We start from the raw sequence: 25,406 nt of genomic DNA on the forward strand, positions 1-25,406 counted from the left end.
GTGGCCAGCCAGCCTAGCTTGCCAGAACCCAGGTCTTATTCCTGGTGACCGGCTAGACCCGGGCACACTGTGGCATTGAAGGGTTTGCCATGGGAGACAAGATTCCCAGTGTCAGGAGGGACCTGTGAAAAGGTTCCTTAGCCAGGAGTTGGGAGAAGGGAGGCCTTCTCCAGCTCAGTAGCCACCTGGGGCGGCCGCACACCTGCAGGAAGCCAGCCTAGGGCTGCAGCATTCGCCAGAAAGAGCCAGATCCGTCTCCGGTGCAGGGATGGGCCCCAACTTGCAGCCTCATTCTTTTCCCTTGGATCTTCCTGAGGGATCGGCACAGAGGGCCACGGCGGCTGGTCCCTGCTTCTCCGGGAGGGCAGGGGCCAGGCCCCAGGCTGCTTCCCGAGAGCACTCAGCTGGACCTGCCAGTTCTTCTCGCCCACCAGCCTGGCCCAGCTCAACTTACTACAATGCAGACATCCTTCTAGGCTGGCAGTCCCGCCTCTGCAAGGGGAGAGGGCTGGTAAGAGCCTTCATCCCCACAGTGAGTTTAAAGGAGCAAGAGAAGAGGGTCCCACAGAAACAGAACTCTCAGCCCGTACCCCAACCCCCGTCCCCTAGCTTCACAGCTCCAAGCCAGGCCTCCGAGAGTAGAAGCCCCTGAGCATCATGGGGAAGTCTGGGTATCATTCAAATGGCCCCACATGAGGCCACTGGGGTTCGGGGCCAGGTCTGTTCATCCATGCTCTGGTGAGGGGCCCAGGGTCCGGAAGGGGACTGTGAGCACATTCCTTCAGAAGCCAGGGGCCTGCCTGGCAGGTGTGGCTCAGGGTTGAGTGTTGACCTACGAATCAGGAGGTCACAGTTCAATTCCCAGTCAGGGCACATGCCCAGGTTGCAGGCTCCATCCCCAGTGGGGGGTGTACAGGAGGCAGCCGATCAATGATTCTCTCTCATCATTGATGTTCCTATCTCTCTCTCCCTCTCCCTTCCTCTCTGAAATCAATACAAATATACTTTAAAAAATATTTTTAAAGCAAGGGGCCTGAATCAGGCTCAGGAACCCCATGCTCCACAGAGGACATAGGACCATGTGAATGTGTGTATGAACAGGCAAGTAACCTGAGTTTCAGAGGCCTGCCACCAGGCACCAACCACTGCCCGCCAGTGTGGAAAGCCCTATGTTTGAATCTCCCCATCCACCAATGACCTACTTCCAGGATCAGTCTAGCCTGGCAGCAGACAAGACACCTAGGGAGGGCCGCACTCCATCCCCCCTCAGTTCCAGGGAAGCACCCCACCCCCACAGCTGGCCAGACAGACACACAGACAGGTGTCACCCAGGAAGACCCAGAGCCCAGGGCCCAGGGCCCATCATCTTGGGGCGAGGGCCTCAACCTCCTTGTCCCTTCCCAACAGGGTGCTCCCTAAGTTGAAGCTTCCTGCTCTGACATCAGTACCTTCAAAATTGACCTCCACTCTCTCCTTAGAGAACAATGACCCCCTGTGTCCCCTGTACAGGGGATTGCTGTCCTCCCTCTGATTCCAGCTTCCCTGCCCCGCCCCCCTACATCCAGACACACTCCAAAGGCTCCTGGGCTCAGAGTTGGCAGCCCAGCAAAGAAACACACTTCGGGACTAAGGAAGCAAAAAGCCACTGGAGTCAGAGGTGGAGGAGGAATCCCAGGGCAGCAGGCAGCCTGCACTTTGGGGGCAGACCCCAGGGGACCCTATCTCCTCTCTGCTATGTCTCTCCTCTCTGGCAATGCTGCTGCCACGCTCTTTGAAGCCAGAAGTAGCTTGTAAATGTCCCGGTTGGAGATAAAACAATTTTACAAGGAACAAATCACGCCTGGAGACAGGCACTGGGAGCCGTGGGTGAGAGGTTGAGATGGAGGGTGCTTACCTGCAGGTAACTCTCAGCCCCCTCCCCAGCAGCCCCTGCTCCTGTCTGCCACCGGAGGCCACCAACTGTCTCCCCTATGCTTCTTGCCCCTAAGCTCCATAAGCAAAGTCCTAGTGCCCAGGGCCTGGGTTGCGTGTTCCTAGGGTCCCTTCGTTTCTCAGACCGGGGACACACTCATGCAGAGGGGATACAGAGAAAGTGGCTGACGGCAGTACAATGTGACTTACATTCATCTGATGCTACTCTGTGCAGCCTCCCGAGGGCTCGCTATTTGGGAAAGGAAATAAGATGAATGTGTCCTAGTCGCTGGCATGAGGCGCTATTGCTCTGGGGTAGGGTGACACCTGCAAGGGGATGGCAAGAACCCAGTCTGTGCACACCTATGGGAGACTTGCCCAGGGCCCCTGCAGTGTGGGGGATGGAGAGAGCCACTGGGGCAGAGCCACCAAGCAAGGCTTCTAGGAGGATTCTGGCACACGGGGATTGGTGAGGAAGAAGGAATAGCAAACTCTAGGAGGCAGAAACACAGGGGCATGTTTCTAGAATCGAGTCTGTCTGGTCCAAAGGCCCAGCTGCTGAGGTTTGGGTGCAGGGGATGTGGGTCCTAAAAACAACGTAGTTAGAAATAAGGCTGCTGTCATTGTGGAGTGGGAGATCAAGTTGGAGAGGTAGGAGCGAGCAAGCAGAGCCTGTGGGAACCGCTGAGGGAAGTTACCTGGTCTGATGACTGTTTTGCAAAGATCACACTGGTTGGGGGAGGCTAGCTAGGCGCTGTCATTATCGTGGGGGAGACACGCGGACAAAGATGTGTGGGAGGGGGAAGCCCAGAACCTGGTGCTCCCCAGTGGGCCAGGCTGACAGCAGGTGCAATCTGAGGGCCTGGGAGGGCCGCAGGGAGAAGCGGCCAGGGTATCAGTGCCGGTGAGTCCCACCCAGCTGCCCTGGAGAATGGGCTGCAGCCAGGAGCGTCCCCCCCCCCCCCCATCCTGTTCCCACCGCCTGTTCCTTCCCCCACCCCCTCCACCTCTGTCCCACTCTAAGTGCTGCTTTCAGGGGCAGCTGGCTCAGAAAGAGCTACTCCGTGCCTCGTGCCTCGAGTGCCAGGCCCCAACACCCCGCACCCTCGGGCGCCAGGAGGCTTCGTGTGTCCCGGGCACTGGCGCACGGGCAGATCGGGCGGTGTGGCTGAGGGGCTGGGGGTCGGGCGCTGGGATCGGATAGTCGGACCTGTCGTCGCCGCCCCCCAACTCGCCGCCACACCCGCGGCCTCCGGAAACTGCAGCGGGGCGGGGCGAGCGCGCCCCCTGCCGGCCAGTCTTGCTCACAGTCTCTGCGACCTTGAGAATCAGAGGACCTGGAAGGAAGTCATCGCGCTGGGCGCCCACCAGAACCTCTTATGGGGTTGGGGGTTCGGTGGCCCTCGTCTGGCTTGGCGACTCCCCCAGGCGCACTCTCCCACATGGCTGCCCTACCCGCAGGTATCGTCAGGGGCTTCCCACGGAAGGTGCCCTGGGCCTCACTCCCAATCAGGGTCACGGCTCTACCTGGCACTTGTCACTCAGAAGAAGCAGAAGTCATAGGTGAGCAGAAGTCCCAAGCATCGTCCATTAGCTCAGCCATTCTGCAGGCATGTATTGGGTGCTTCTCTGAGCCGATGAATGAGACCCAGATGATTTCTTCTTTCTTCCACCCACCCCTTGCCCAGGGTGCACTGACCTGCCTGGCCTGGCCTGGCGCTGCTATTGACTAACAATGGGAGAGCACCAGGAGCCAGCTGCCCCCAAAGCAGCCCTTAGCTCACCAGGCAGTGCCTGAGGGCAACTCTGACAAGGAGGGTGCATTGGAGTGGAAGGGGCTGGGCCCTCAAAGAGTCTTGTTTCTCAAGGAGGAACAGGGCTGCAGGCCAGAGGTTATGATGTAAGCTACAGGAGGAAGGGTTGGGGGATAATTTACGATTCCACATGAGATACCCATCCCTCACCATCCCTCGCCAGACCCTGCCCATGGCTCTCCATTGGGCTCCCATGCCAGGAGACCTCAGAATCCACCACCCCCTGTCACCCCCTGTCAGCCCCCCATGGCTCTCCTGTCTCCCACAAGGAGACAGGCTGGGTTCTGAAGACAGAGCAAGGTTAAGTGCTCTGCCTGAGGCTGCCCAGTGAGCTGCGGCCACCAGGGCCCAGCAAGTGAGCCAGCCAGGTGATCTCACCCCAGAGCTGGGGGAGGGAAGCGTCCAATCTTTGAGGATTGAGCTGGCTAAAGAGGGGCCCCCACTGTCCTCCTACCTCACTACCTTTGCCCTCAGGCCTGCAGGGGAGAGGGGCTGGAGTAGCTTCTCCCTCTTCCCCAAGTGGGAGTGCTCCCAGCTGGAGTGTGTCTATTCCAATTATGCATCAAGAACTGCGGAAATAGCCCTAGCCAGTTTGGCTCAGTGGACAGAGCGTCAGCCTGCAGACTGAGGGTCCCGGGTTTGATTATGGTCAAGGGCACATGCCCGGGGTTGCGGGCTCGATCCTCAGTAGGGGGTGTGCAGGAGGCACCAATCAATGATTCGCCCTCATTTTCATCACTCTTTCTCTCTGAGATCAATAAAAATATATTGGGGGCGGGGGAGAACTGGGGAAATAACCACAGGATGGGTGTGGGGACCCACTGGATCCACTGTGAAATGGACCTGAGCTAAAATTTCATTGATCACCTGACCTCCACAAGCCCCTACTCTCTCTGGCACAGTAATGTGTCTCCTGGATGCTATCAGTTTATTTTTGTATTTATTGATGAGAGAGAGAGAGAGATTTGTTGTTCCACTTATTTATGCATTCATTGGCTAATACTTGTATGTGCCTGACTGGAAATCGAACCCACAACCTTGCCATATGGGGATGATGCTCTAACCCACCGAGTTACCCAGCCAGGACTGGATGGTATCAGTTAAGAGCCAGTGTCCAGAGTCCCCAAAATGTCTGATTATTTCCTTTTCCCCACACAGGCACTCTGATAAAAGGCTGCAGGTCTAGGTCCCTTTAGGAAATTTCGGCTGGAAGAAAACTTAATGGATACATTTTGGCAGAGTTCTTCCTTAAGGGGTCCCGACCTCCCCTTCATGCTGGGAGTTCTGGGTCTGTAAACTGTCTGAAGTCTGGGAATTGAGACGTCATGACTGTTTTTATGATTCAAGTTAGACTTTTGTTCTCTTGACCTAGAATTCTTCTGCTTATACAGATCAAGTAAGAATTCAGTAGGCCTCCCATCTATTTCCCTTCTAGGGACATCATGATCAACGAGCCAATGCCATAAATCAGTAAGAGTCGACTCTGATCCTGCTTTGACTCTGCTGTCTATTAGGATAACCACGCCCACCTCGACTTTGGCCATTAAAAGTGCCTCCACTAGGACCCTGTCATCTCAGGGTCCAATGTCCCCCAGTGCATTTAGGTTTCCCCATTCCATGGGAGCAGCTCTCATGTAAGAGGAGTGATCACAGAGCTCTTCTGGGATGCTGGGGCTTCCCTGGCAATGGTGGTGAGAGGTGTGTCCTCTGGACATTCCCAGGGTAGGTCTTAAATGACAAATCCACTGCAGCATTCCACTCTCCCTAGGCCTTTGGATCCCTTTCTCTAGAGTGTTCTAAGGCAGGTCTGGCATTTCAACTCCACTTAGTGTGGGCCACCTTTTGGTCCATGTCAGCCAACTAAACAAACTATTAGAACCCTTTCTACCCTCAACATTAAATTCAGAATCTCTGCTCAGTGAGCCCCTATCAATAAATTCAGCCTCATCCAACTTTATGTTCTTTCTACCATTATCCCTCCCCTTAATATCTTAATATTTTTTCCCACTTCCCCCAGATTTGTCAACATATATTGCAAAGACCATTAGTTCTTTTGGAGCATAGCACCCCTCCTCCTAGATCACATTATGCACCTCCCCCTACAAGGCCTGGGCATGCCACGTTCACTGCCATCCCAGTGCCTTAGCACACGCTGTGCCTCTGCCTGGGAAGCTCTTCTCCTTGCTTCTCTCATCTGTCACTGCTGAGTTGAGATGACCCCTCCTCCCTGACCACTGGAGCCAAAGCACAGTCCTCTGATCACCCCCTCCACACATCCTAGCATCATGACTCTGCTGTAGTTGCTCACAGCCCTTCTCTTCATCTGACGTGAATTTACTGTCTCCTCAACTATGCCACAAGACCTGGAGGGCCGTTTGTCTTGCACATGCCTGCGTCCGCAGCACCAAGGCTAGAGCCTGGCAGGAAGCAGATGCTCAGTAAATATTTGTGGAACAAATGAAGCAATTGTGCAAAGCCTGACGCTGGTTTCCTGGCATCTCTGATGCTGTTAATAAACAGAGCAGGCCTGGGTTTCATTTGTTTATTCATCTCCTAATTATTCCAGAGAGGATCCAAGATGGGAAGGAGGGTTTCAGCATCACCCACCCTCCCAGATGGCAAGAACTTCCGTGCAAGTGCAATGAAGCGTGGCCACTGTGCCCTGGGAATGTGTGGACTGTAGGCTGTGAGCTCCAGCACCCCCAACTTTGGGCAGTCAAGGTAATGGAGCAATAGATGCTTCCCTCAGCCCAAGTGAGGCAAGCAGCAGCCACACAGATTGTGAAACACGGTTCAGAATTTCCCCTTTTGTATCTGAGAGATCAAAGGTCTGTCCCCTCATCCCACTCCCACCACAAGTCACAGATCTTCAACACTCTGGCTGCCTGGAAGGGTTTAACCAGAGTGAATCATGCAGTGACTGAGGCTGGAGCAGCTGGCTGGGGCCGCCTCCATTGGCATTGTCTCCTGGCATGGCTTCAGGGAGATGGGCACCAGCCTTGGTGAAGGCCAGAGTCCATCTCCGAATTGGGCCGCACAGGCAGGAAGGGGGCAGTGGACTGAGAAGTAAAGGCGGGGTGCAGTGTCATTCACAGATGAGCCAAGCCTAGCACCCACCTCCCTGAGGCCAAGATGAGCTGACAGGGGGCCCTGCAGGCCCGTCCCAGCAGCAGGATATGGGCCATCGGTGGCACACCGGTACTTTTCCCAAGGAGAACCAGCGCAGGGTCAAGGCCTTGGGAGCCTTCCTGATGTCTCAGCCACCCCCTTCCCTGTTTGAATGTCCAGGGTTTCAATTCCAAGTAAGGGTGGCCAGCGAGTGGCCACCTTGCAGTGGCCATCTGGGGTGGCCGAGGGCTGCCCACCTACTTCCTCTGGGAGGCAGAAGTTTCTTGGTCTGAAAGAAAGGAAGGAGGGGAGAGAAAAAACAATCCTTGCTCAATTATGTTTCAGATACTATCCCCTGCACTCACACCCTCCACTCCCGCCTGCAAGCCCGGGGAGCTGAGAGGACCCAGACACCCAGCTTCGGGGCGTCTGTGTGCCCCATCACAACCTAGAGCCTCTTCTTCCTGCATACAGAGGATAAGTAACTCAAAAGACAAAAGCATCTTCGCACCTCATCATGCACCAGCCCCTACGGACACCCTAGTTTAACCTCAATGATGCAGCAAGCAGGGGCTGTCAGCATTTTACAGAGGATGAACCGGACTAGGGACTGGCCACAGTCTCGCAGGTGGCAAGTACGGGGATTTGAGCTACAAAGTTTTGGGAGGAGTCCTGAGAATGGCTGGGTATTCAAACAGACATGAGGTGATTTGTGGGCATTTGTGTGACCAGGAGAGCAAAGGCCAGAGAGGAGGCTGAGCTCAGATAAAATGCAGGAAAATGAAATACAACCCCCCAAAACATACTAGGAATAATAAAAATACTGCCAACAGAAGTGCCTATATGAGCTATTACTACGTGCCAGGCCCCAGGTGCACTCTAGTCAGGGGGAGAGCCAGATCTCTGGAGAAAATCCTTTGCCTCATTCACCCTCAGGTGTCCCTTTTGTGGAGACATGTGATCAACCAGGCACAGGAGGCAGGACATCTGCTCCTCTGTCCCTGTCCTGCAGCTGTCTTTTGGGGTGGCCGTGGGAAGCCCTGCAGTGTGCTTTGTTGTCCCCACGCTTTGTCACTGTAAGTGGATGAGAGGAGTGTGCCCTCTGCCAAGAGCCTCTAAAACGTATGACAGGCCTATTCCCAGCTCCTGAAGGCACACTCACCCTTAGGGACAAACTTCAGAGAGCTGCTGAATATTCAGAAGCGCGACTGCCCCTTCTTGGGGCCGTCGTTCAGGAACTCGTGGCCCAATCCGTTGCCACACTTGCCACAGGAGACCTGGGAAGAGCAGAAAAACAGCCACGTGATTCCGGCCACAAAACCGTCACAGCAATGGCCCCACCTGCCACCAGCGGACCATGTCCTCCCCATGCCCATTTCCCGAGGCAACTGATGGCGGGAGGGGTTGACCTCCCTCCTGGAGCCTGCGCAGGAAAGTCGTCCTATTTCCCTGTTCCCACCAAGACCCCAGGCGGTCTCAGAGTTTGGGGTGGCAGCTTCCCTGGCTGAGGGGAGAGGCCTGGGGTAGACAGACTCTAAGCCCCTAGAGCTGCAGGGCGAGCAGAAGGAAGGGGTGGCCAACACCCCCCTTCCCACCCCCTACTGCTACCACTCACCTTTAAGGCTTCAGGCAGGTTGTGCTCTGGACGCTTGGCCACACTGTCAGCATGGATAGTCTCCGTGAAGGCTGGCCATGGCGATGAGTGCGCATACTTTGAGCGGCTGGAGAAGAGCTCGTAGCCACACTTGGCGCACACGTAGACACCTGGAGGCGGAAGGAGAGGCAGAAGCAAAGGGCTGCCTCCAGCCTCTTTGGGGTGAGCTCCCAAATCCTTGACCCAGTAAAACGTAGCACTCTCCCCAGTCGCAGTGAGAGGCACACCCTCCCCACACCCCCACCTGGAAATTGGGGGAGACACACCACTGAGTTCACATTTAGTGGTTCTTTTTTTTTTTTAAGTAGGGAGTTTGGTTTTTGATTGATTTCAGAGAGGATGGGAGAGGGAGAGAGAGAAACATCAACGATGAGAGAGAATCACTGATCAGCTGCCTCCTTCACACCCCTTACTGGGGATCGAGCCCGCAACTCAGGCATGTGCCCCTGACCAGAATTGAACCTGGGACCTTTCAGTCTGCGGGCCGACTCTCTATCCACTGAGCCAAACCGGCCAGGGCACATTTAGTGGTTCTTAGCATGTGCCAGAGACCAAGAGAGTCATTTTTCACTCTTATTTCATTGACTCTTCTCAGCAGCCCTGTGATACAGACCTGTCCATTGTACAATGAGGAACCTGAAGCTCAGTGACGCAAACCACTGAGCTGGAGGGTGTGCCACCAGGAAGAAACCCAGGAAGTCCGATGAGGACACAGCACTCACCCTTCACAGGCCCACACAGTGGAGGCTATGACACGGCCAGCACCACCACCTAACCCCCTTCCCTTTCCAAGTGGCTGTCCTGTTGCTAAGCGAAGCCTTGAGCTGGACTCCCAGCCATAGCCACTGGCTGGCTCTCCCTGTCCAAAGAGAACGGCCTCCAGGACAGACAGGGGGCCAGGGAGAACAGGTTTTAACCTACCCTCAAAAGAGCACTTTGAAGAAAAAGAACAAAGAAAAAAAAAGAGCACTTTGATGAGGGGAGAAGGGGGGATTGACTGGCAGAACAGGAAGCCGGTATCCCTTACCCACTACCTGGCCCAGGGTAAGCCTCCCTTGGAGTCCCTGAGCTACTCGGCCTTTACCAGTAACTGCAGAAGGAAGCAAAGAGGACCCAGGAGCTGCTGCAGTTGCCGGCCTGGCAGAGCAGCCTGAGGGTCCCAGGGCAGAGGGTTCGGGGAATGGCTGTGCCCAGAGGGTCCTGTCACAGCAGATATCCACAGATGCTCAGCGCCAGAGCCTAGTGCTCTGGAGAGCTGTTACCCGACAGATTCCATCCCAAGTAAGTTGCTGCCCTGGTCTCGCCTATGGCACGTTTTTTACCAAATTAGTCCATTACCAAGCAGCCCGGCCCAGAAGGGGACTCAGCAGGGCTTCTCAGAGCCTGGAGCCAGTGCTGCGGGCTGGCCAAGCCACAAACCACTCCCAGACCCACTCCCCCACCCCGCCCAGGCTGCCCGGCCAGACTTCACTGCACCGGCCATTCCTGTTACCCAACCCGGCGCGGGCCCGGGCAGGTGCGGGAGGCTCCAAGGCCAGCCCATTCGGATCCGAACGGAACGTTCTGTGCTTCTGGCTCACCTCGCGGGTTCCAGGAAACGGCGACGGGGAAAGGGCGGGGGTCACATCAGGGAGAGGGAGCGGCCGCTGCCCCTGGACAAGACCCTCTTCCACCGCGTCCCTCCGAAGTCCAGATCCTGACCCGGAGCCCTACCACCCCCTCCCCCGTACCCTGACCCCACTGATTCCCCCCGCAAACGGCCACGTTCACATTCAAAGGCTTTCCTCCTTGGGGAGAGTGACCCCCTCTAATGTCCTCCTCCCCTCAGGTCCCCCTACTCTCCGAGCCCCCCAGATGCCTCCCTCCTCCGTGATCCCCTTTATCTACACGCGCTCCTCCCCGCGCGGTCCCACTCGCCGCCCCATCCCCGGGACTCCAGGGCTCCATCACCATCCGAGGGCAGCGACGGCCCCTCTCATGCGCGCCCCCTCCCCGCTGCTCTGCCAGGTCAGAGGTTGTACCCGGATCAAAGTGATTCTGGAAAACCTCGCCCCCGAAGAAGCTGCAGAACGACATGGCGCCGACCGGACCGCTGCACGACCGTCGCTCGCTTCACTTAGGTCTGAGGCCACCGACCGCAAGCCTGCACCCAGCCCCCGAGGGCGCGGCCCGCCCCCCAGAGGAGACCAATCACGTCCAGGGACGCCGCGAGGCCCGCCTCCGGAGGGCCCGCCCCTTCCCGGGAACCAATCGGACCAGAGTTCCGGGTTCCTCCTCCTGGAGGCCCGCCCCCTCCCGAGAACCCGCCTCCTCCAGCCTTCCCAGCAGGCCCTGCCCATCGACGCGTCCTGAGGGCCGCTCCTGTGCTGCGTTCCCGCGGGCCAGCGCCAGGGGGCGCCGCCGAGCGGCGCTGGGTTTGGGGTGCGCGCTCCCGGCCTTTCCATGCCCTCCATTCAGACACCACGGGAAGAGTTGCCTCCAGCCTTTATTAGACAAGGGGGGGAGACGGGGTCTCCCGCGCTTCTTTCAGGCTCCGTCCATCCCAAGCCGCCTACAAGTCTCCCGAGGTCTCTGGCTTTTCTTTATCAAGATGCTTCTTTTGGGGACCCTGTGGGAGTAGGGGGCCGGAGAAGCGTTTATCACAGGGGTCTGGCTCAGAATGCTGCCCCTGGCCAGCCGCCTGAATCACCCAGAGCCGGCCCTGCCGGCCCCTCCCATGATGGTCCCTCCTCTACCTTCTTTTCCAGCAGGAATTAGTGCCCAGGGCTAGACTCTAAAAGCCCCCTCCTATGGATGAGTGCGGGGGGCATCCTGCCACCCCAATCTGCTCCAGCTTCCCCGCTCTGGAGCAGGTGGGATGTGCGGTCTGAGCCCCAGAGAAGGGCGATGGGGGGACTCACCATGAAGACCCTTTTCTCTTGGGCTGTCTGGAAGCGGCCGTGTCCAAACTTGGAGGTGGTGTCTATGAACTTGAGTTCAATATTCTCCAGGGCCCGGCGGCTGTGGTGCACCAGGAGGGACTGGGGATCCGTGGGAAAGGAGAGCCTCAAGACGGAGGTTCCCACCCCCTCCGGGAACCCCCAACCCACCCACCCATCTCCTGCCCGAACCCCTCTCATTTTGCTCTCCCCATCCACTGCCCCTCTTCTGAACAGGCTGGAGGACAGAGCAGGCCAGCCACCCACCCCTCGCAAACCCCATGGGGCTCCTGCCCCCCAGCTCTGCCCGCCCTGACCTTCCTCAGTGTGATGACCCGCTTCTTGGTTCCCGCGATGCAACCCTTCAGCATGACGAAATCGTTGTTGACCTCCCCGTAGTGAGGGAAGCCACCCTGTGGGGAGGTGGGTCGGGATCCACATTGAGTTGGGGGGTAGCTGGGAACCCTGGAGGAACTCCCGTGCCCGTGCCCAGCTGTAATTGGAAGGAGCCAGAGCTGGCCCCCTGGCACCCTCTATCACTGCTGAGCCACACCCTGGGTCTCCTCCCACAGTGGATCACTTAACAATCTGCATTTCACTCAGGGGGAAACTGAGGCTCAGAAGGGTGGAGTCACCTGCTCCAGCACATACTGCAGCTGGAGTGCGAACCCAGGCAGCCTGTCTCCAAGGCCACAGTCAGAGCTGCTGCACGCTGCACCCCGTGACAGCAGTTGGAGTGTAAGCTCTCTGCAGAGGAGGCTCAGAGAGTGCGGGAAGGAGGGGGTTTGGTGGGGCCTGAGCTCTTGGGGCACCCCAGCACCCCCCGCACCTACCCCACACATGCTCACCAGGCCCCCTCAGCCAAACCGGCTGCCCAACCTCACCAGCGGCGTGATGGACTTGTCAGTCAGGTCGTAGCTGGTGGACGCGTTATTCTTAACCACCTTCCCATCCTCTTTGTGGAACCCCCGGCCAATGCGGTAGATCTGCCAGGAGCACAGGGCACATGGAGGGCAGCAGGTGACCCCTGGGGCCAGCACTGTGTCCACACCCATCAGATGTGGGCTTAACCCCAGGCACTGGTGGGTGCAGATCCGAGCCTTTGGCGAGCGGGCAGTGTCTGGGTCATGTACCCCCCTCACCAGGACTCGGGACACACCTTCTTGTTGAGCTCCGTGCGATGGTGGTAGCCCTTCTGCCCAGCCCGGGCGATAGAGCAGCCCACGCGGGCGGGGTGCCAGGCGCCGATGCAGGCCACTTTTCGAAGCCCCTTGTGGGTCTTCCGAGGCAGCTTCTTGGTGTGCCAGCGGCTCGTGACCCCTACAGGCGGGAGGGGCTGGTGGCTGAGGCCCGTCTGGCCCCACCCCCTCCGGGCGGCCCTCCAGGAGCTGCCATCTCTCCCCAGCCCTACCTTTGATGCCCCGGCCCTTGGTGACGGCGATCACATCAATGACCTCGCTCTGACTGAACACGCTGTGCACGGGCACCTGCTTCTCCAGCCGGGCCTGGGCCCAGGCCACCTTCTCGGCCACGGTGCCGCCGTTCAGCTGGATCTCCATGATGTGGGCCCGCTTCTGCCGGAAGGGCAGCAGCTTCATCTGCAGGACACAGCGCGCCAGTGCGTTCCCATGGGGTCAAGCCGCACTTACAGACGCCGCCTGGCTGGCTGTGGCCCCCGTCGGGTGGCATGCCTGCATTCATTCAGCAGACGTTCCCGTGCCCGATCTGGCTATGAGCCAGGTCCTGTGCTAGGCACTGGGGGACAGCAGAGAATGCGGCAGACAGGGTCCTGGTCCTCATAGAGCCACCATCTAGTTGGGAAACAGAAGCCAAGCATCCTGGAGAGGGCTAAGTGTTCTGGTGGACTATTAGGGGGGATGGGAATCGTCATTGCACATAGGGTGGCCCTGGAGGGCTTCTCTGAGGAGGTGGCACCAGTCATAAGAAGGAGCCACTAGGTGAAGAGCTGAGGCTTCTGGGACAGAGAGGGCCACATATGCCATGGTCCTGAGACAGGGAAGAGCCTGAGGAACTGGGAGGACAGAACGGAAACCAGTGTGTCTAGACCAGCGGTCACCAAGTGGTGGTCCGCGGACCACTGGTAGTCCGTGAGGTCCGAAAGGTTGGCAAACCGCTGGGCTAGGCCATGGGGAGCAAGGAGTCAGACATGAGCAGCGTCCTGCCGGGCAGGTCTTGTAGGGAGGAACCTGAGTTTTGTCCCAAGTGTGGGGTCTAACGCAATCTAATTCACGTTTTTAAACTTCTCTGGCTGCTGCTCGGTGAGGCACAGGCTGGAAGCGGGAGCACGGTCAGGTCATAGCAGAGGGGTCAGCAGTGAGCACTTACGGAACACCTGCTGCACACGAGGCTCTCGGCGGGTTCTGGAGACACAGCACTGAGCAGGCAGCGTGGCCCCTACCCCCCAGGAGCTCAAGGGAGATGGACATTAACCAACGACACGGGTAACTAGGAACTGCACGTGTGAGAGTAACTGGGCAGGGGTGGGGGGTAGGGAGGGAGTATCCCTGCTCAGGGCCTATGAAAGGCTTCCCTGAGGTTAGACACCAAGGAATGTTCCAGAATAAGCCAGAGGGTAACCTGTCAGCCCACATCAAGCCAGACCCCATGGACAAATGTGGATGCGCACACACACTTATAGCAGAAGCCACAGGAGGAGCTGGCCTTCTACACCGGGCATTTGACAGGAGACCCAAGCCCTCTGGGGCATTTCAGGACCTTGGTTGACCACCGGGCATGGGCAATGCCCCACAGCCCTCAGAGCGCACTGGCACCCGGCATGTCATCCCTGGAGCTACAGACAGCCAACCCTTTGGTCCTGTGCCCGGGACTCACGGTATTTTTAGGCTGACATTTGCCAGGGCTCCTGGAGGCCGGGGTGGGGGAGGGGGAGCCCAGCGGTGACCTGGCCGACTGGGCGTGGGCTGAGGTCACGGGGCTGACCTGGGTGTGGACGATGACCCGAATGACCTTGCAGTACTTCTTCATGGCAGCAAAGTCTTTCTGGAGCTGTTTCTTGCCATCGGCGTCACGCCACCGCTTACAGGCCTTGGTAAAGGCTTTCTTCTTGCTCTTGTGCCTGAGCCATGCACAGAGGGTGTTCAAAGGGGCGGCTGGGTGAGTCCCTGGGCCCCTGCCCACCTGCCTCCCACCAAACATGGGTCTTAGAACAGTAACTGTCCCCTTCCCTCCTCCTTTCCTTCCTGGGGGAGGCCACTGCAGGACCTCCCTGGAGTCCCTGGGCTGGCTCCACTCACCACCTTGAAGCTCGACTGCCCCTCCCTCTCTGGGCCTCAGTGTCCTCCTCTGTAAGCTAGGCTTCTCCCTGCCCCCTAGGGGCTGCGGGTGAGTGCCAGGTGTGCGGGAATTTGGGAAAGGGGCATGCTGGCCACCTGCCCGCACTGATGTGGCTGCTGACCTCACTTCAGAAGCAAACAGCTGTACTGCACATTGTTCTCAACCCTCACGGGAACTCTGGTTGATGGACACCATAATCCCTATTCTACAGATGAAGAAGCCGAGGCTCACACAGGTCGCAGTCCCTGGATGAGGGGCAAGTTAGAGAAAACAAGACCAGATGGCATTTGCCAGGCACTTTCTCAGTTGAACCCTTGACCCACTTTGTCCTTCTAATCCTCACAGCAGCCCCAAGGTGCAGGGGCCTCTCCCATTTCCATTGGATGGTGTCTGTGGCATGCCTAACGGTGAGGGGCGGGATTAAGGGGCTGACCTGGGTGTGGCCTCTTAGGCTCTGTTAGCCAGCTTGCCAGTGGCCACACTGGCCCACTCTGACTCTAGGGCCCATAGAGGGCCAGGGCTGAGCTGTGCCTACAAAAGGAGGGGTGTGTCTGTGAGGTGCCTCAGGTGTCGGGGGGGAGGGGGGGAGCTTGCCTTGTACCAGGGAAGATTGAGGCCTGAGAATGCCTTTCTTTCTGATGAGAAGAGCTTGTCAGTTGGCTGTTTCCCTTTTCACCCTGGCTGCTAGGAAGCTCGGAGCCCACTCTGACATTTCATCAAATTAGTCCCTTAATTAACCCTGAGGATTAGAATACCTGCTTCCTCTTTTTCCTCTATCCCAATTTCCTCTCGAGGCTCCTAATACTCATCTTTTACTGAATTGAAGGCATCCTTTCACACACACACACACACACACACACACACACACACACACACTCCTGCCTTTCATATACTGCTGACACTTCTCCTCCTGCGCACCCCCATCATTCCAGCACAGGGATGGGGAGCGAAGGGCCCCCCATCCCCACCAGCCCAGACAGGGTCCGCCCGGAGGGCCCTCACCAGTCCTTGTAGAAGCGCCGGCGACACTCATCACTGAGGTGCTCTGCAAAGATGGTCTTGAAGCTCCGCAGGCCGCGAGGGGTGGCCACGTAGCCCACCACACCCACCACCACCAGAGGTGGCGTCTCCACAATCGTCACAGCCTCCACCTCCTCCCGCTTGGAAATTTCTGGATGAGACCCAGAGACAAGCATGGAGGAGAGCTTCCAGAGCCCACGGGTCAGGGAGAGAGTGGAAGAGCCAACTGCAGTCCCTCCTGCCTGAGGGAGGACGGAGCACCGCAGCCCCAGGGCTGCTGGGGACAGAGACCTGCTCCTCAACCAGAGCCCTCGCTGACCTCCAACCCCCAGCCTGCCTGCCCTCTGCCCCTTCTCTCCCTCTCTGCCTGGACATGGAGCAGCTGCTGGTCAGGGCCCCACAGGTGGCCCATGCGAGCTCTGACACTGAGATCTCAGGCAAGGCCTGACCTGCTCCCTGCCTCAGTTTCCCCACAAGACCACCTGGGAGTTGGCTAGGAGAGCAACAGCCATGGCAACATCCCCCAAAGGGCGGGGTTAGGCCTCCTTTAGTGGGGCACAAATGGTCGTTTTATTTATTTTTATAGTTAAAATGTATGCTGATGAGTTCTAGGTAAAAACCTATAAATTGTCGGAACCCATGATTTTATAGATATTATGACTGAGGCTATTACAAAGTAAAAGAAGTTCTTTGCTTAAAAAATATATTGAGGCCGGAACCGGTTTGGCTCAGTGGATAGAGCATCGGCCTGCGGACTGAAAGGTCCCAGGTTCGATTCCGGTCAAGGGCATGTACCTGGGTTGCGGGCACATCCCCAGTGGGAGATGTGCAGGAGGCAGCTGATCGATGTTTCTCTCTCATCGATGTTTCTAACTCTCTATCTCTCTCCCTTCCTCTCTGTAAAAAATCAATAAAATATATTTAAAAATATATATATATATATTGAGATCCCTGGCCGGTGTGGCTCAGTTGGTTGAGTACATCGTCCCATACGCCAAAAGTTCGCCGGTTTAATTCCCAGGCAGGGCACATGCCCGGGTTATGGTCTAAATCCCCAGGATGGGGCATGCAGGAGGCATTCTATCAATATTTCTCACATCAAGTCTCTCTCTCTCCCTCTCCCTTCTCTCTCTAAAAATCAATAAAAATATTTTTACTTAAAACACACACATACACACACACACACATTTAGGAGAGCCATGGCTGATGTGGCTCAGTTAGCTGAGCACTGTCCTGTACTCCAGAAGATGGCAGGTTCCATTCCTGATCAGAGCATACACCCAGATTGTGGGTTCAGTCCCCAGGTGGGCATGTGTGGGAGGCAACTGATCGATGTTTCTTTCTCACATCAGTTTCTTTCCCTCTCTCTTTCAATCAATAATTTTTTAAAAAGATAAAAGGACTAAAAGAAATATGTATATTAGGAGAGATGAAAAACAGGAGAGTGGTTGCCAAAAGTTTGGGGGAGGGGGTAGCTGTAGCTATAAAAGGGCACCAGGAAAAAAAAGTGGGGGTCAGGGGGACCTATGTGGGGTGGAATATTCCGAGGTGGTGGGTACACACATGTACACATGACAGAGCTGTATAGAACCAAATACACATGTGCACACGCAAACACAACTGGGGAAACATGGGTTAACAAGCATCCGGCTGTGACATAGCTTTCACTTTACAAGAGGTTTCCACTGGGGAGACCAGGTGAGGGTACCTAGAATCTCTCTGTGTTGTTTCTTACAACCACATGTGAATTTTAATGACCCCAAAACACTAAATATAACTGGGGGCTTGCCTTTGGCTCCTAGCTCCTCCACTTACTAACTGGGCCACTGGCAAGTTTAATAACCGCTCCATTTCCTCATCTGTGAACTGGGGGCAGTGACAGGACCCACCTCAGGGGACTGCCCTTCCCACAGGCAGGGCCTTGCCCTCTCTGGAGTCACTTCCCCCTTTGGAGTCCAACCCTGATCTCTAGCATTGGGAAGTTCCTCCAGATCCCCGGGCAGTCGGAGGGACTCTGTCCAAACGCCCCCCCCCACCCCGCCCTGTGGGCCCCTCTGCGGCCACTCACTGAGCCCCGGCCTGTGCACCTCTCGCAGGGTGTGTGTCATGCCGGCCTTGTAACCCAGGAAAGCTGTGAGGTGCACGGGCCGGCTGGGGTCATCCCGAGGCCATGTCTTCACCTTGCCCCGGTGCCGGCGGCTCCTCTTGTGGGGCAGGAAGCCCAGGTGTCCGTGCCGAGGGGCAGAGAACTTCCGGTGGGACTGAGGACAAGAGGAGGTGGAGGTCGGAGCTGCGGTCACTCTGGTGAAAATGGTTGGATGGTCCCAGAGCCCAACCCAGAGAAAGGAGCTAGAGACCCCAGATAGACGCTCGGTGGTCTTCCGTGCCTCCATCTGTCTGCAGTAAAGGAGGGGAAGGTGCGCCCAGGGCAGTGTCTTATGAGTGGAGTCAGCAGCAAGTCCTCCTCACCCACAGGTTTTCTGCCTCAGTGGGCTCAGCCTGGCTGGGTCCAGGCGGGGGAGGCCCACATTGTGGCTAAGGCTACAGACACAAGGGGCTGCTGCCATCCGTCCATCTTCTTGCCTGTTCGAGGCCTGGCCGTCCAAGTTCTGGCCCCTGCGGTCCCCTCCAATCCCTACTCCTTTACAGGCCCCAGGACTATCCCAGCTGGGGGAGACTCCAAAAGCCCACCTGCCCCTCCCCAGGAAGCCAGCTTGCTCCAGCTCCAGCCCCCCAGCCCACTGACCATGGCCGCGGATCCCTGCAGGTCAGGAACGAAAGGGGCCTCCCTGTCAGGTGCTGGAGGTCGAGTGGCAGGGCCAGGACACACAACAGCCAGATCCCAGATTTAGCCCCTGGCAGGAGAGCTTGGTCATCTCCCGTGGCGGGTGTGGGCTCTAGTGCCAGGAGCGGGCTTGGCCTGGGCGGAGCGATGGGGGGACATCAAATGGGCATGGGGACACTTGGAGCCAAGGCTGGCACTCCTTTCCTCAGAGGCCCTGGGAATGGGCCTTTGCTTTCTTTCTTGTGAGACTCGCTCCCAGGAACAGCTTGGCCTGGTGGGAGGCAGAGAAAATCTCCCGGGGGCTTCTCTAGGGCAGCTGCTGGGATGAGGGTCTGAGTTCAGTTTGCTGGCATTGAGGCATCCTGCCCTGAGTACTGTGAGCCTGAGCTGCAGGGAGATGGGGAGGACTGACTCTGTGCCCAAAGGATCCCCAGGGCCCTGATTCAATATCAGGATCCCTTGAGGCAATAGCTGTAATCCAAGAACATTTAGATACTTTTATGGGCTGAAGTTTCTCATGAAAGGGGTATTGAAAGCTCTTATTTTTGATACAAAGATTCTATGGTATAACGTTCTGTAGCTGCAGAACCAGAGTTTTATTGGCCTAAGATGTTTCTGAGGGTCTGGGATTTTGCATCTGTTTGTGCTAAGATCCTGTGCTACTGAAATATCACAACTCTTTGTTTTTGTTGGTTTCTAATTACAATGCTACTTTATGTTGTTAATCCTCACCAGAGGATATTTTTCCCATTGGTTTTTAGAGAGAGTGGAAGGGAGGGAGAGAGACAGAGAGAGAAACATTAATGTGAGAGAGAGAGACACAGAGAGAAACATTGATGTGAGAGGGACACATGGGTTGGCTGCCTCCCACACCCAAGGATAGGAACCTGCAACCTTGACGGGAATCGAACCTGTGACCCTTTAGTCGGTAGGCCGACGCTCTAACCATTGAGCTAAACCAGGTAGGGCACAAAGCTACTTTTAATACTTCGGGCGGAGCCCCAAAGGAATAAAATCATAGGGAAGGGGTAACCCCTTCCACTGAGGGAATGAAGCATAGAAGAAACTGCTGCAGACTCAGGGCAGAGGGAATGCCATTGGTGCTGGAGCGCTATAGGGAATTTGGGTGTGGTGGGACTGGCTCCAGGCACACAGGCCGAGGGCAGGAGGGCTGGACACAGAGCCACAAGCTACTTGGGTTCCTCCCTCGCGTTTACCTTTTTCTGCCTCTGCTGCATGATCTGTGAGTCCCTCTGCTCCCAGGCAGCAGCAGATGGTCCTCATCTCAGCACTGTCAGGTCATCGTGGCAAAGGCAGAGGTTCCCTCGTTCCCTCTGATGTTGCGGGCCAATGTTATGATTCTTTGGGTCTGACAGTGTGTGTTTCCAAGAGCTCATGATTTGAAGAGGTGGCATTTCTGTGATTCCAGATTCTGTGTGTCCGTAGAGTTGATGGCTCTGTGACTCTGGGCCCAGCCTTTGGACAGGAAATGACCAGCACCCTCCCGCCTTAGTGCTGGTCAGGGGCCATGCATGCCAGGTGTGGAGATCACAGAGGGCAGCCAGCAGGGCCCTGGTCAGTAGAGGTGCCTCAGGGACACAACAGTGCTCAGGACCAGGATGAAACCATCAGAACAGGATCAGAGCACCCTGTGCCCCCAATAGAACCACTTCTCTCTACAAATGGGGGCTCTCAGGGGCAAGCCCTGCCTTCTGCTCTGCCCCAGGTAGGCCCCCCAAGAAAGGACCCCAGAGAAGGCTGTAGGAAATGAGCAATCCAAGAAGCATCCTGGAAGAGTTGATGTTGTTTATGAGTAGTTGGTTGTTTGCTCTACTGCCCTGAGTTCTGCAGGAGAGCCCAGCTGTGTTCATCTTGTTCCTCACTACACTTGGCACAGGCCTTAATAGTTTACTTATTCAGTCTCCTTTTATTATTTATTTTAAAATATTTTTATTGCATTTTAGAGAGAGCGGAAGGGAGGGGGGGGAGAGAGAAACATTAATGATGAGAGAGAATCATTGATCAGCTGCCTCCTGCACGCCCCCTACTGGGGATGGAGACCGCAACCCGGGCACGTGCCCTTTATCGGAATCGAACCCTGGACTCTTCAGTCTGCAGGCCGACGCTCTGAGCGAAACCGGCCAGGGCTTGTGTTCTAAACTTTAGAATGTAAGCAGGGATACTCCATAGAAACCCCGGAGGATGCCGCATGTGCATTGGCGGCGCATGTGCATTGGCGCTTCGGTCCCACGAGGGGGCGCACACGCTGTGAGACGTTGCCGAGCCAGAACGTGGGCGTGTCGAGAGCAAGTCCCGTGTTGCCTCGCGAGCCCCGCCCGCCCTGCGCAGGCGCAGCCGCCCTCGGGGCGTCCTTAGCTGCGGGCGGACCAGGCCGCGCTGCGGGGCGGAGGCAGGGACACGGTGCCCGAGGTTGAGCCGCCGGGAGCCGCCGCCATGCCGGACAGCTGGGACAAGGACGTGTACCCCGAGCCCCCGCGCCGCACGCCGGCGCCGTCGCCGCAAACCTCGCTGCCCAACCCCGTCACCTATCTGACAAAGGCCTTCGACCTCCTCGTGGACCGGCCTGTGACCCTCGTGAGAGGTACGGGCTCCACCCGGTCCCCGCTGCTCCCCGAGTTCCCGGTACTGCGGACCCCGTGGCCTAACCTGGACACCCCGCCGCCATCCGGGGCGCCCACCCGTAGATCTTCGGGCCTCATCGCCTACTTAGACCCCCAACCACACCCCCAAGCCTTGCCTCGGGGACGCCCCCTTCCAAGACCCCCTCGGTGCTCTCGGGTTCCCACCGCGTGGGGGACTCGCCACGCAATCCGGTCTCCCACTTAGCCCAGATATTAGGGGTGGTTTGCCTATTGCGATCGTCCGTGTCCTGGGGCTTGTGAGACCCGTCTCCCTGCACGCTCCCCGTCCTGCGTTGTGTACAGTCGGGGTCAGCAAACGGGTTTTGAAAGGAAGGGGTTCTTTGCTGACCCTCTGCACGCCTGCAGTCATCGGGTGGTCGGGTGATGGCCGAGTTCCTCGCAGCCTATACATGCTATGTATGACTTGACCTCCGTGTGTGCCCAAATTGCTCCAAGTCCAGTTTAAAACAGTTACTGCCCAGTTTGTGGTTCAGCCATGGGGGGCCGGGAGGGGGGGGGGGTGGCAGCAAGAACACATTCTGCCCTCAGTCACTAGTGCCTGGCAATTCATCCATATTAGTTTAACTAACCAATTCCATCCATTAAAAGAAACATTGGTGTGCATGGCCTGCTCTTTTGTTAGGGAGGATCAAGTCAGCAAACCAGACCCCCAAGGTCTGGCAAAGGCAGGGGACCCACTCCCTGTGTGTTGCTATTTCTTCCCTGGTCCCCCTTGTTGACCTCCTATGGGGGAGTTTAGGCCAGGTGAGTGGGGGCAGAACTGGGACTGGAATCCCTGCTGGTGGCTCTGAGTCTCAGTGTACACACTGCAGTGGAGTCTGTGATGGGGGTTGGCTGGCAGGCCGGGTGCAGGTTGCCTTCCCTGTACTTCAGTCCCGACTGTAAGGACCTGCCCCATAGAGTTGTTGGGGGGTGGGAGACAGTAACGGGGAGCTCCATAAAACCTAGTCGCCCTTCCCAGCCTACACTGGACTCCACTTGCCAGTCTTTGTGAAAGTTGAGGACATGGGAAATCTGCACCTCCTGTGGCTTATTAGCAATAAAGCAGAGTCCATCTAAAGCAGGGGTCCTCAAACTTTTTAAACAGGGGGCCAATTCACTGTCCCTCAGACCGTTGGGGCCGGACTATAGTTTAAAAAAAAACTATTAACAAATTCCTATGCACACTGCACATATCTTATTTTGAAGTAAAAAAAACAAAACGGGAACAAATACTTGTATTTGCACGTGGCCCGCGGGCCATAGTTTGCGGACCCGATCTAAACCGTGCCCTGACCAAACCAATGGGACCTGAGTCTGGGGGCTTCTCTTTGCAGAGTTTATAGAGCAGCAGCATGCAAAGAACAAGTACTACTACTACCACCGGGAGTTCCGCCGGGTGCCGGACATCACCGACTGCAAGGAAAACGATGTCTTGTGCATGTTTGAAGCAGAAATGCAATGGAGAAGAGACTAGTATGTCTGCCCTTGACTGGGGAACAGAGCCCTGCACAGCGGCCACATCATGCCCAAGATCTTGGGGGTGGAGGGGCCAGATAGGGTCCAGCCCATGCTTTCATTCTCTTGGGGTGAAATGATTCTTTGTAGACCACCTTTCTTGTTCCCTTTTCTTTCAGCAAAGTTGATCAAGAAATTGTCAACATTATCCAGGAAAGACTGAAGGCCTGTCAGCAGAGGGAAGGCGAGAGCTACAGGCAGAATTGTGCTAAGGAGGTGGAGCAGTTCGCACAGGTGGCCAAGGCCTACCAGGACCGTTGTGAGTGAGCCTCATCTCAGCCTGACCCTCCTGCTTGCTAGCCAACCCTCTATTCCTAACAGCTGTGGGCAATGAAATAACCAGTCCTCAGATCAATATACTTGCCATACTTTCCCAAAGCCTCGCAGGGTATAAGGGGGAATTATCACTATGCCCCAGGTCCCCTTTCTGCCAGTAATTGTCTTGGATGCTTGACTTTATTTGCCACCGCATTACGGCAGAAGTGGCCCAATGACTCTCCCATCTCTTCCCAGATCACGAATTAGGAGCCCATTATTCAGCCCGGAAGTGCCTGGCAAAACAGAAGCAGAGGATGCTCGAAGAGAGAAAAGCTGCCAGAGAGGCTGCTGCTGCTCATTGAGTCCCTCCCACATGAATGACCATCTCTTGCTGAATAAAAACAGTGTCACTTTTAGCCCTCAACCTTGACTCATTGATGAGCCTAAATAAAAGGCAACTGTTAGCAGGCTTAATTCACTTTATTTTTCTTGTATAAAATTATGTGGTGGCCACAGCGGGAGCCTGGGTCCTCTGCACAGAAACTCTGGTGTGGGTCTTGACAAGATGGTCAGTGAATTCCTAGAAAGACAGACAAGGCGTTCACTGTCGAGCCAGGCACACACTGCGTCTGCATCGGTTAACAAGGTAATGGGGGCAGGCAGTACCTGATAGGGAGACTTGGTGAACACGGTCTCTTTCCAGAGATCTGGGGTGAGATAGCTGTAGGTCTTAGAGATGGCATCAAAGGTGGCCTTGGCTAGAAAAGGGAAAAGGGTTCGTGGATTTACCCAAAACACAAAACTTCAGACGTAGGCAGGAGCTGTCCCGCTCCTAGGAAGAGGTCACTTTGCATTTAGGGCTTTCCTCTCTGAAAACAGGCCACCAACCACCCATATTGTGATTAAGCAGTGCTCAGAGGTCATAGCCCTTGTGTAGGCCACCTACCGAAGTTGCCCAGGGTGGCAGTGCAGCCCCTGGCCGAAGTGTAGCAGTCGTCAATACCAGCCATCATCAGCAACTTCTTAGGCACAGGGGCCGAGACAATGCCCGTACCCCTGGGGGCAGGGATGAGGCGCACCAGTACAGAGCCACAGCGGCCAGTCACCTGAAAGGGTTGGAGTCAGAAGGCTGGGGCTGGAGAGACACTGCCACTGAAGACCCCATCAGTCACCCGTCACCCAGCCTACCTTGCAAGGTACAGTGTGGGGCTTGCCAATCTTGTTTCCCCAGTAGCCTCGCCGCACGGGCACAATGGAGAGCTTGGCCAGGATGATGGCTCCACGGATGGCAGTGGCTACTTCCTTTGAGCACTTCACACCCAGACCGACATGTCCATTGTAGTCCCCAATGGCGACAAATGCCTGCGAAGAGACTGAAGTGGCTGGTGGTCCACTGACCAACAGAGCCTCAGTAACCACCACCCGAGGCCTGTTGCACCCCTCAAGCAAAGGCTGGCCACTGCGAGGCCAACCTGAGGTCCTGAGGAGAGCCTTTCTCTCTCTCCCCATTACGAAAGCCACACGTGTGAAAGCAAGTGTGACAGTGCAGAGCTGGGAGAGTTTCCCAAAGCCAGAGGCAGCGACAGCCCAGGAAAGCACAAGGTGGCTGGGATACCTTGAACCGGGTCCTCTGGCCAGCACGTGTCTGCTTTTGCACAGGCATGATCTTCAAGACTTCGTCCTTGAGGGATGTCCCCAAGAAAAAGTCAATGATCTCCGATTCCTGCGAGAAATGACATTTGTGAAAAACGCGATTAAAATAATCACCACCTCTGAACATCAGTCACTGGGAGACTTAACTTGGCTTCCTTGTTGATAACCCAACGTCAGAGACCGACTACCCATACACACACACAACCTATTAAACAAATCCCGGAGCCCCCCAATAAACCTCATCCCGAGACCAAACGAGACTCCCCAAGGCTGCACCTGCCTAACATCCGGGAGGGGGAAAAGGACCCACGCGTTACCTTGATGGGCAAGGAGAACAGGTAGATTTCCTCTAGGGACTTGATTTTCATGTCCTTGACCAGGCGGCCCAGCTTGGTGACAGGGATCCACTGGAGGGAGAAGGCGCCGATGAGGACAGAATGCCCGGGGCCGCCCACGGGGCCGTCCGGCGCGCACAGCCCGGACCTACCTCCTTGTCCTCGGCCTTGCCTCCACGAGCTCCGCGGCCTCGGCCCCGGCCCCGACCCCGGCCGCGACCCCGGCCTCGGATGCCGCTGCCAAATCCTCCACGGAAGCCGCCGCGACCTCCTATTCCGGGGCCCCCGGGGCCTCCGGGCCCTCCCGCAGCACCGGCGTCATCCGCCATTTGCTAAATCGAGCGACAAAAAAAAGTCAACAAGGCCGGCCCTGGCAATCGCGGTCGCCTGGACTGGGGCTCCCTCCCGCCCCAGATGCGGTCACACCATCCCGGGTCCAGCCCGACGTCCGCGGATCGCCGCCGCTGAGGCCCCG

General features: G+C 56.7%; 4 protein-coding genes and 1 non-coding gene across 8 annotated transcripts; 1 reads left to right on the forward strand and 4 right to left on the reverse strand.

Annotated features, from left to right (window-relative positions):
- Positions 1-6,253: 6,253 nt before the first annotated feature.
- On the reverse strand, positions 6,254-10,712 carry MSRB1 (methionine sulfoxide reductase B1). Of its 3 annotated transcripts, XM_059692707.1 has the most exons (4): positions 10,509-10,665; positions 8,449-8,597; positions 7,996-8,110; positions 6,254-7,122 (listed from the first exon to the last, which is right to left on the reverse strand). In XM_059692707.1, the coding sequence occupies exons 1-4, from the start codon at positions 10,561-10,563 to the stop codon at positions 7,091-7,093; spliced, it is 351 nt and encodes a 116-aa protein (XP_059548690.1). In that variant the 5' UTR covers positions 10,564-10,665; the 3' UTR covers positions 6,254-7,090. The 3 variants fall into 3 exon arrangements, with proteins under 3 accessions (XP_059548690.1, XP_059548692.1, XP_059548691.1); XM_059692709.1 differs by lacking the exon at positions 7,996-8,110; XM_059692708.1 differs by lacking the exon at positions 6,254-7,122 and having other exon boundaries at positions 7,998-8,110; positions 8,481-8,597; positions 10,509-10,712.
- Positions 10,713-10,954: 242 nt separating this feature from the next.
- Positions 10,955-18,625, reverse strand: RPL3L (ribosomal protein L3 like). Of its 2 annotated transcripts, XM_059692704.1 has the most exons (10): positions 18,487-18,625; positions 17,809-18,001; positions 15,723-15,891; positions 14,367-14,502; positions 12,817-13,003; positions 12,565-12,725; positions 12,290-12,391; positions 11,723-11,818; positions 11,388-11,507; positions 10,955-11,095 (listed from the first exon to the last, which is right to left on the reverse strand). In XM_059692704.1, exons 1-10 carry the CDS (start codon positions 18,487-18,489, stop codon positions 11,039-11,041), a joined length of 1,224 nt encoding a protein of 407 aa, XP_059548687.1. In that variant the 5' UTR covers positions 18,490-18,625; the 3' UTR covers positions 10,955-11,038. The 2 variants fall into 2 exon arrangements, with proteins under 2 accessions (XP_059548687.1, XP_059548689.1); XM_059692706.1 differs by lacking the exon at positions 11,723-11,818.
- Positions 18,626-20,871: 2,246 nt separating this feature from the next.
- NDUFB10 (NADH:ubiquinone oxidoreductase subunit B10) lies at positions 20,872-23,384 on the forward strand. Its single transcript, XM_059692719.1, has 4 exons — positions 20,872-21,127; positions 22,505-22,643; positions 22,805-22,944; positions 23,199-23,384. Exons 1-4 carry the CDS (start codon positions 20,980-20,982, stop codon positions 23,303-23,305), a joined length of 534 nt encoding a protein of 177 aa, XP_059548702.1. The 5' UTR covers positions 20,872-20,979; the 3' UTR covers positions 23,306-23,384.
- Positions 23,385-23,408: 24 nt separating this feature from the next.
- Positions 23,409-25,294, reverse strand: RPS2 (ribosomal protein S2). Its single transcript, XM_059692715.1, has 7 exons — positions 25,084-25,294; positions 24,914-25,003; positions 24,559-24,666; positions 24,132-24,305; positions 23,890-24,049; positions 23,610-23,701; positions 23,409-23,523 (listed from the first exon to the last, which is right to left on the reverse strand). The coding sequence occupies exons 1-7, from the start codon at positions 25,258-25,260 to the stop codon at positions 23,443-23,445; spliced, it is 882 nt and encodes a 293-aa protein (XP_059548698.1). The 5' UTR covers positions 25,261-25,294; the 3' UTR covers positions 23,409-23,442.
- LOC132233954 (small nucleolar RNA SNORA64/SNORA10 family) lies at positions 24,371-24,504 on the reverse strand. Its single transcript, XR_009452798.1, has one exon. It is a non-coding gene; the product is annotated as a small nucleolar RNA SNORA64/SNORA10 family (small nucleolar RNA).
- Positions 25,295-25,406: the final 112 nt, after the last annotated feature.

This window comes from Myotis daubentonii, chromosome 4, assembly GCF_963259705.1.
Source record: "Myotis daubentonii chromosome 4, mMyoDau2.1, whole genome shotgun sequence".
NCBI classification, from domain to species: domain Eukaryota; kingdom Metazoa; phylum Chordata; class Mammalia; order Chiroptera; family Vespertilionidae; genus Myotis; species Myotis daubentonii.

Coding starts and splice junctions, on each gene's coding strand:
- MSRB1 (XM_059692709.1), bottom strand. CDS start 10,563: ATGTCGTTCTGCAGCTTCTTCGGGGGCGAGGTTTTCCAGAATCACTTT. Junction 8,598..10,508: donor CCAGAATCACTTTGATCCGG/GTACAACCTCTG, acceptor TTCCGCCTCCAG/GTGTCTACGTGTGCGCCAAG. Junction 7,123..8,448: donor ACCTGCCTGAAGCCTTAAAG/GTGAGTGGTAGC, acceptor CCTTTCTTTCAG/ACCAAGAAACTTCTGCCTCC.
- RPL3L (XM_059692704.1), bottom strand. Junction 14,503..15,722: donor CGGCGCTTCTACAAGGACTG/GTGAGGGCCCTC, acceptor TGCATGGCTCAG/GCACAAGAGCAAGAAGAAAG. Junction 12,392..12,564: donor GCACGGAGCTCAACAAGAAG/GTGTGTCCCGAG, acceptor TGCTCCTGGCAG/ATCTACCGCATTGGCCGGGG.
- NDUFB10 (XM_059692719.1), top strand. CDS start 20,980: ATGCCGGACAGCTGGGACAAGGACGTGTACCCCGAGCCCCCGCGCCGC. Junction 21,128..22,504: donor GCCTGTGACCCTCGTGAGAG/GTACGGGCTCCA, acceptor TTCTCTTTGCAG/AGTTTATAGAGCAGCAGCAT. Junction 22,945..23,198: donor CAAGGCCTACCAGGACCGTT/GTGAGTGAGCCT, acceptor ATCTCTTCCCAG/ATCACGAATTAGGAGCCCAT.
- RPS2 (XM_059692715.1), bottom strand. CDS start 25,260: ATGGCGGATGACGCCGGTGCTGCGGGAGGGCCCGGAGGCCCCGGGGGC. Junction 25,004..25,083: donor GCAAGGCCGAGGACAAGGAG/GTAGGTCCGGGC, acceptor TTCTCCCTCCAG/TGGATCCCTGTCACCAAGCT. Junction 23,702..23,889: donor TGCCACCCTGGGCAACTTCG/GTAGGTGGCCTA, acceptor TCCCTTTTCTAG/CCAAGGCCACCTTTGATGCC.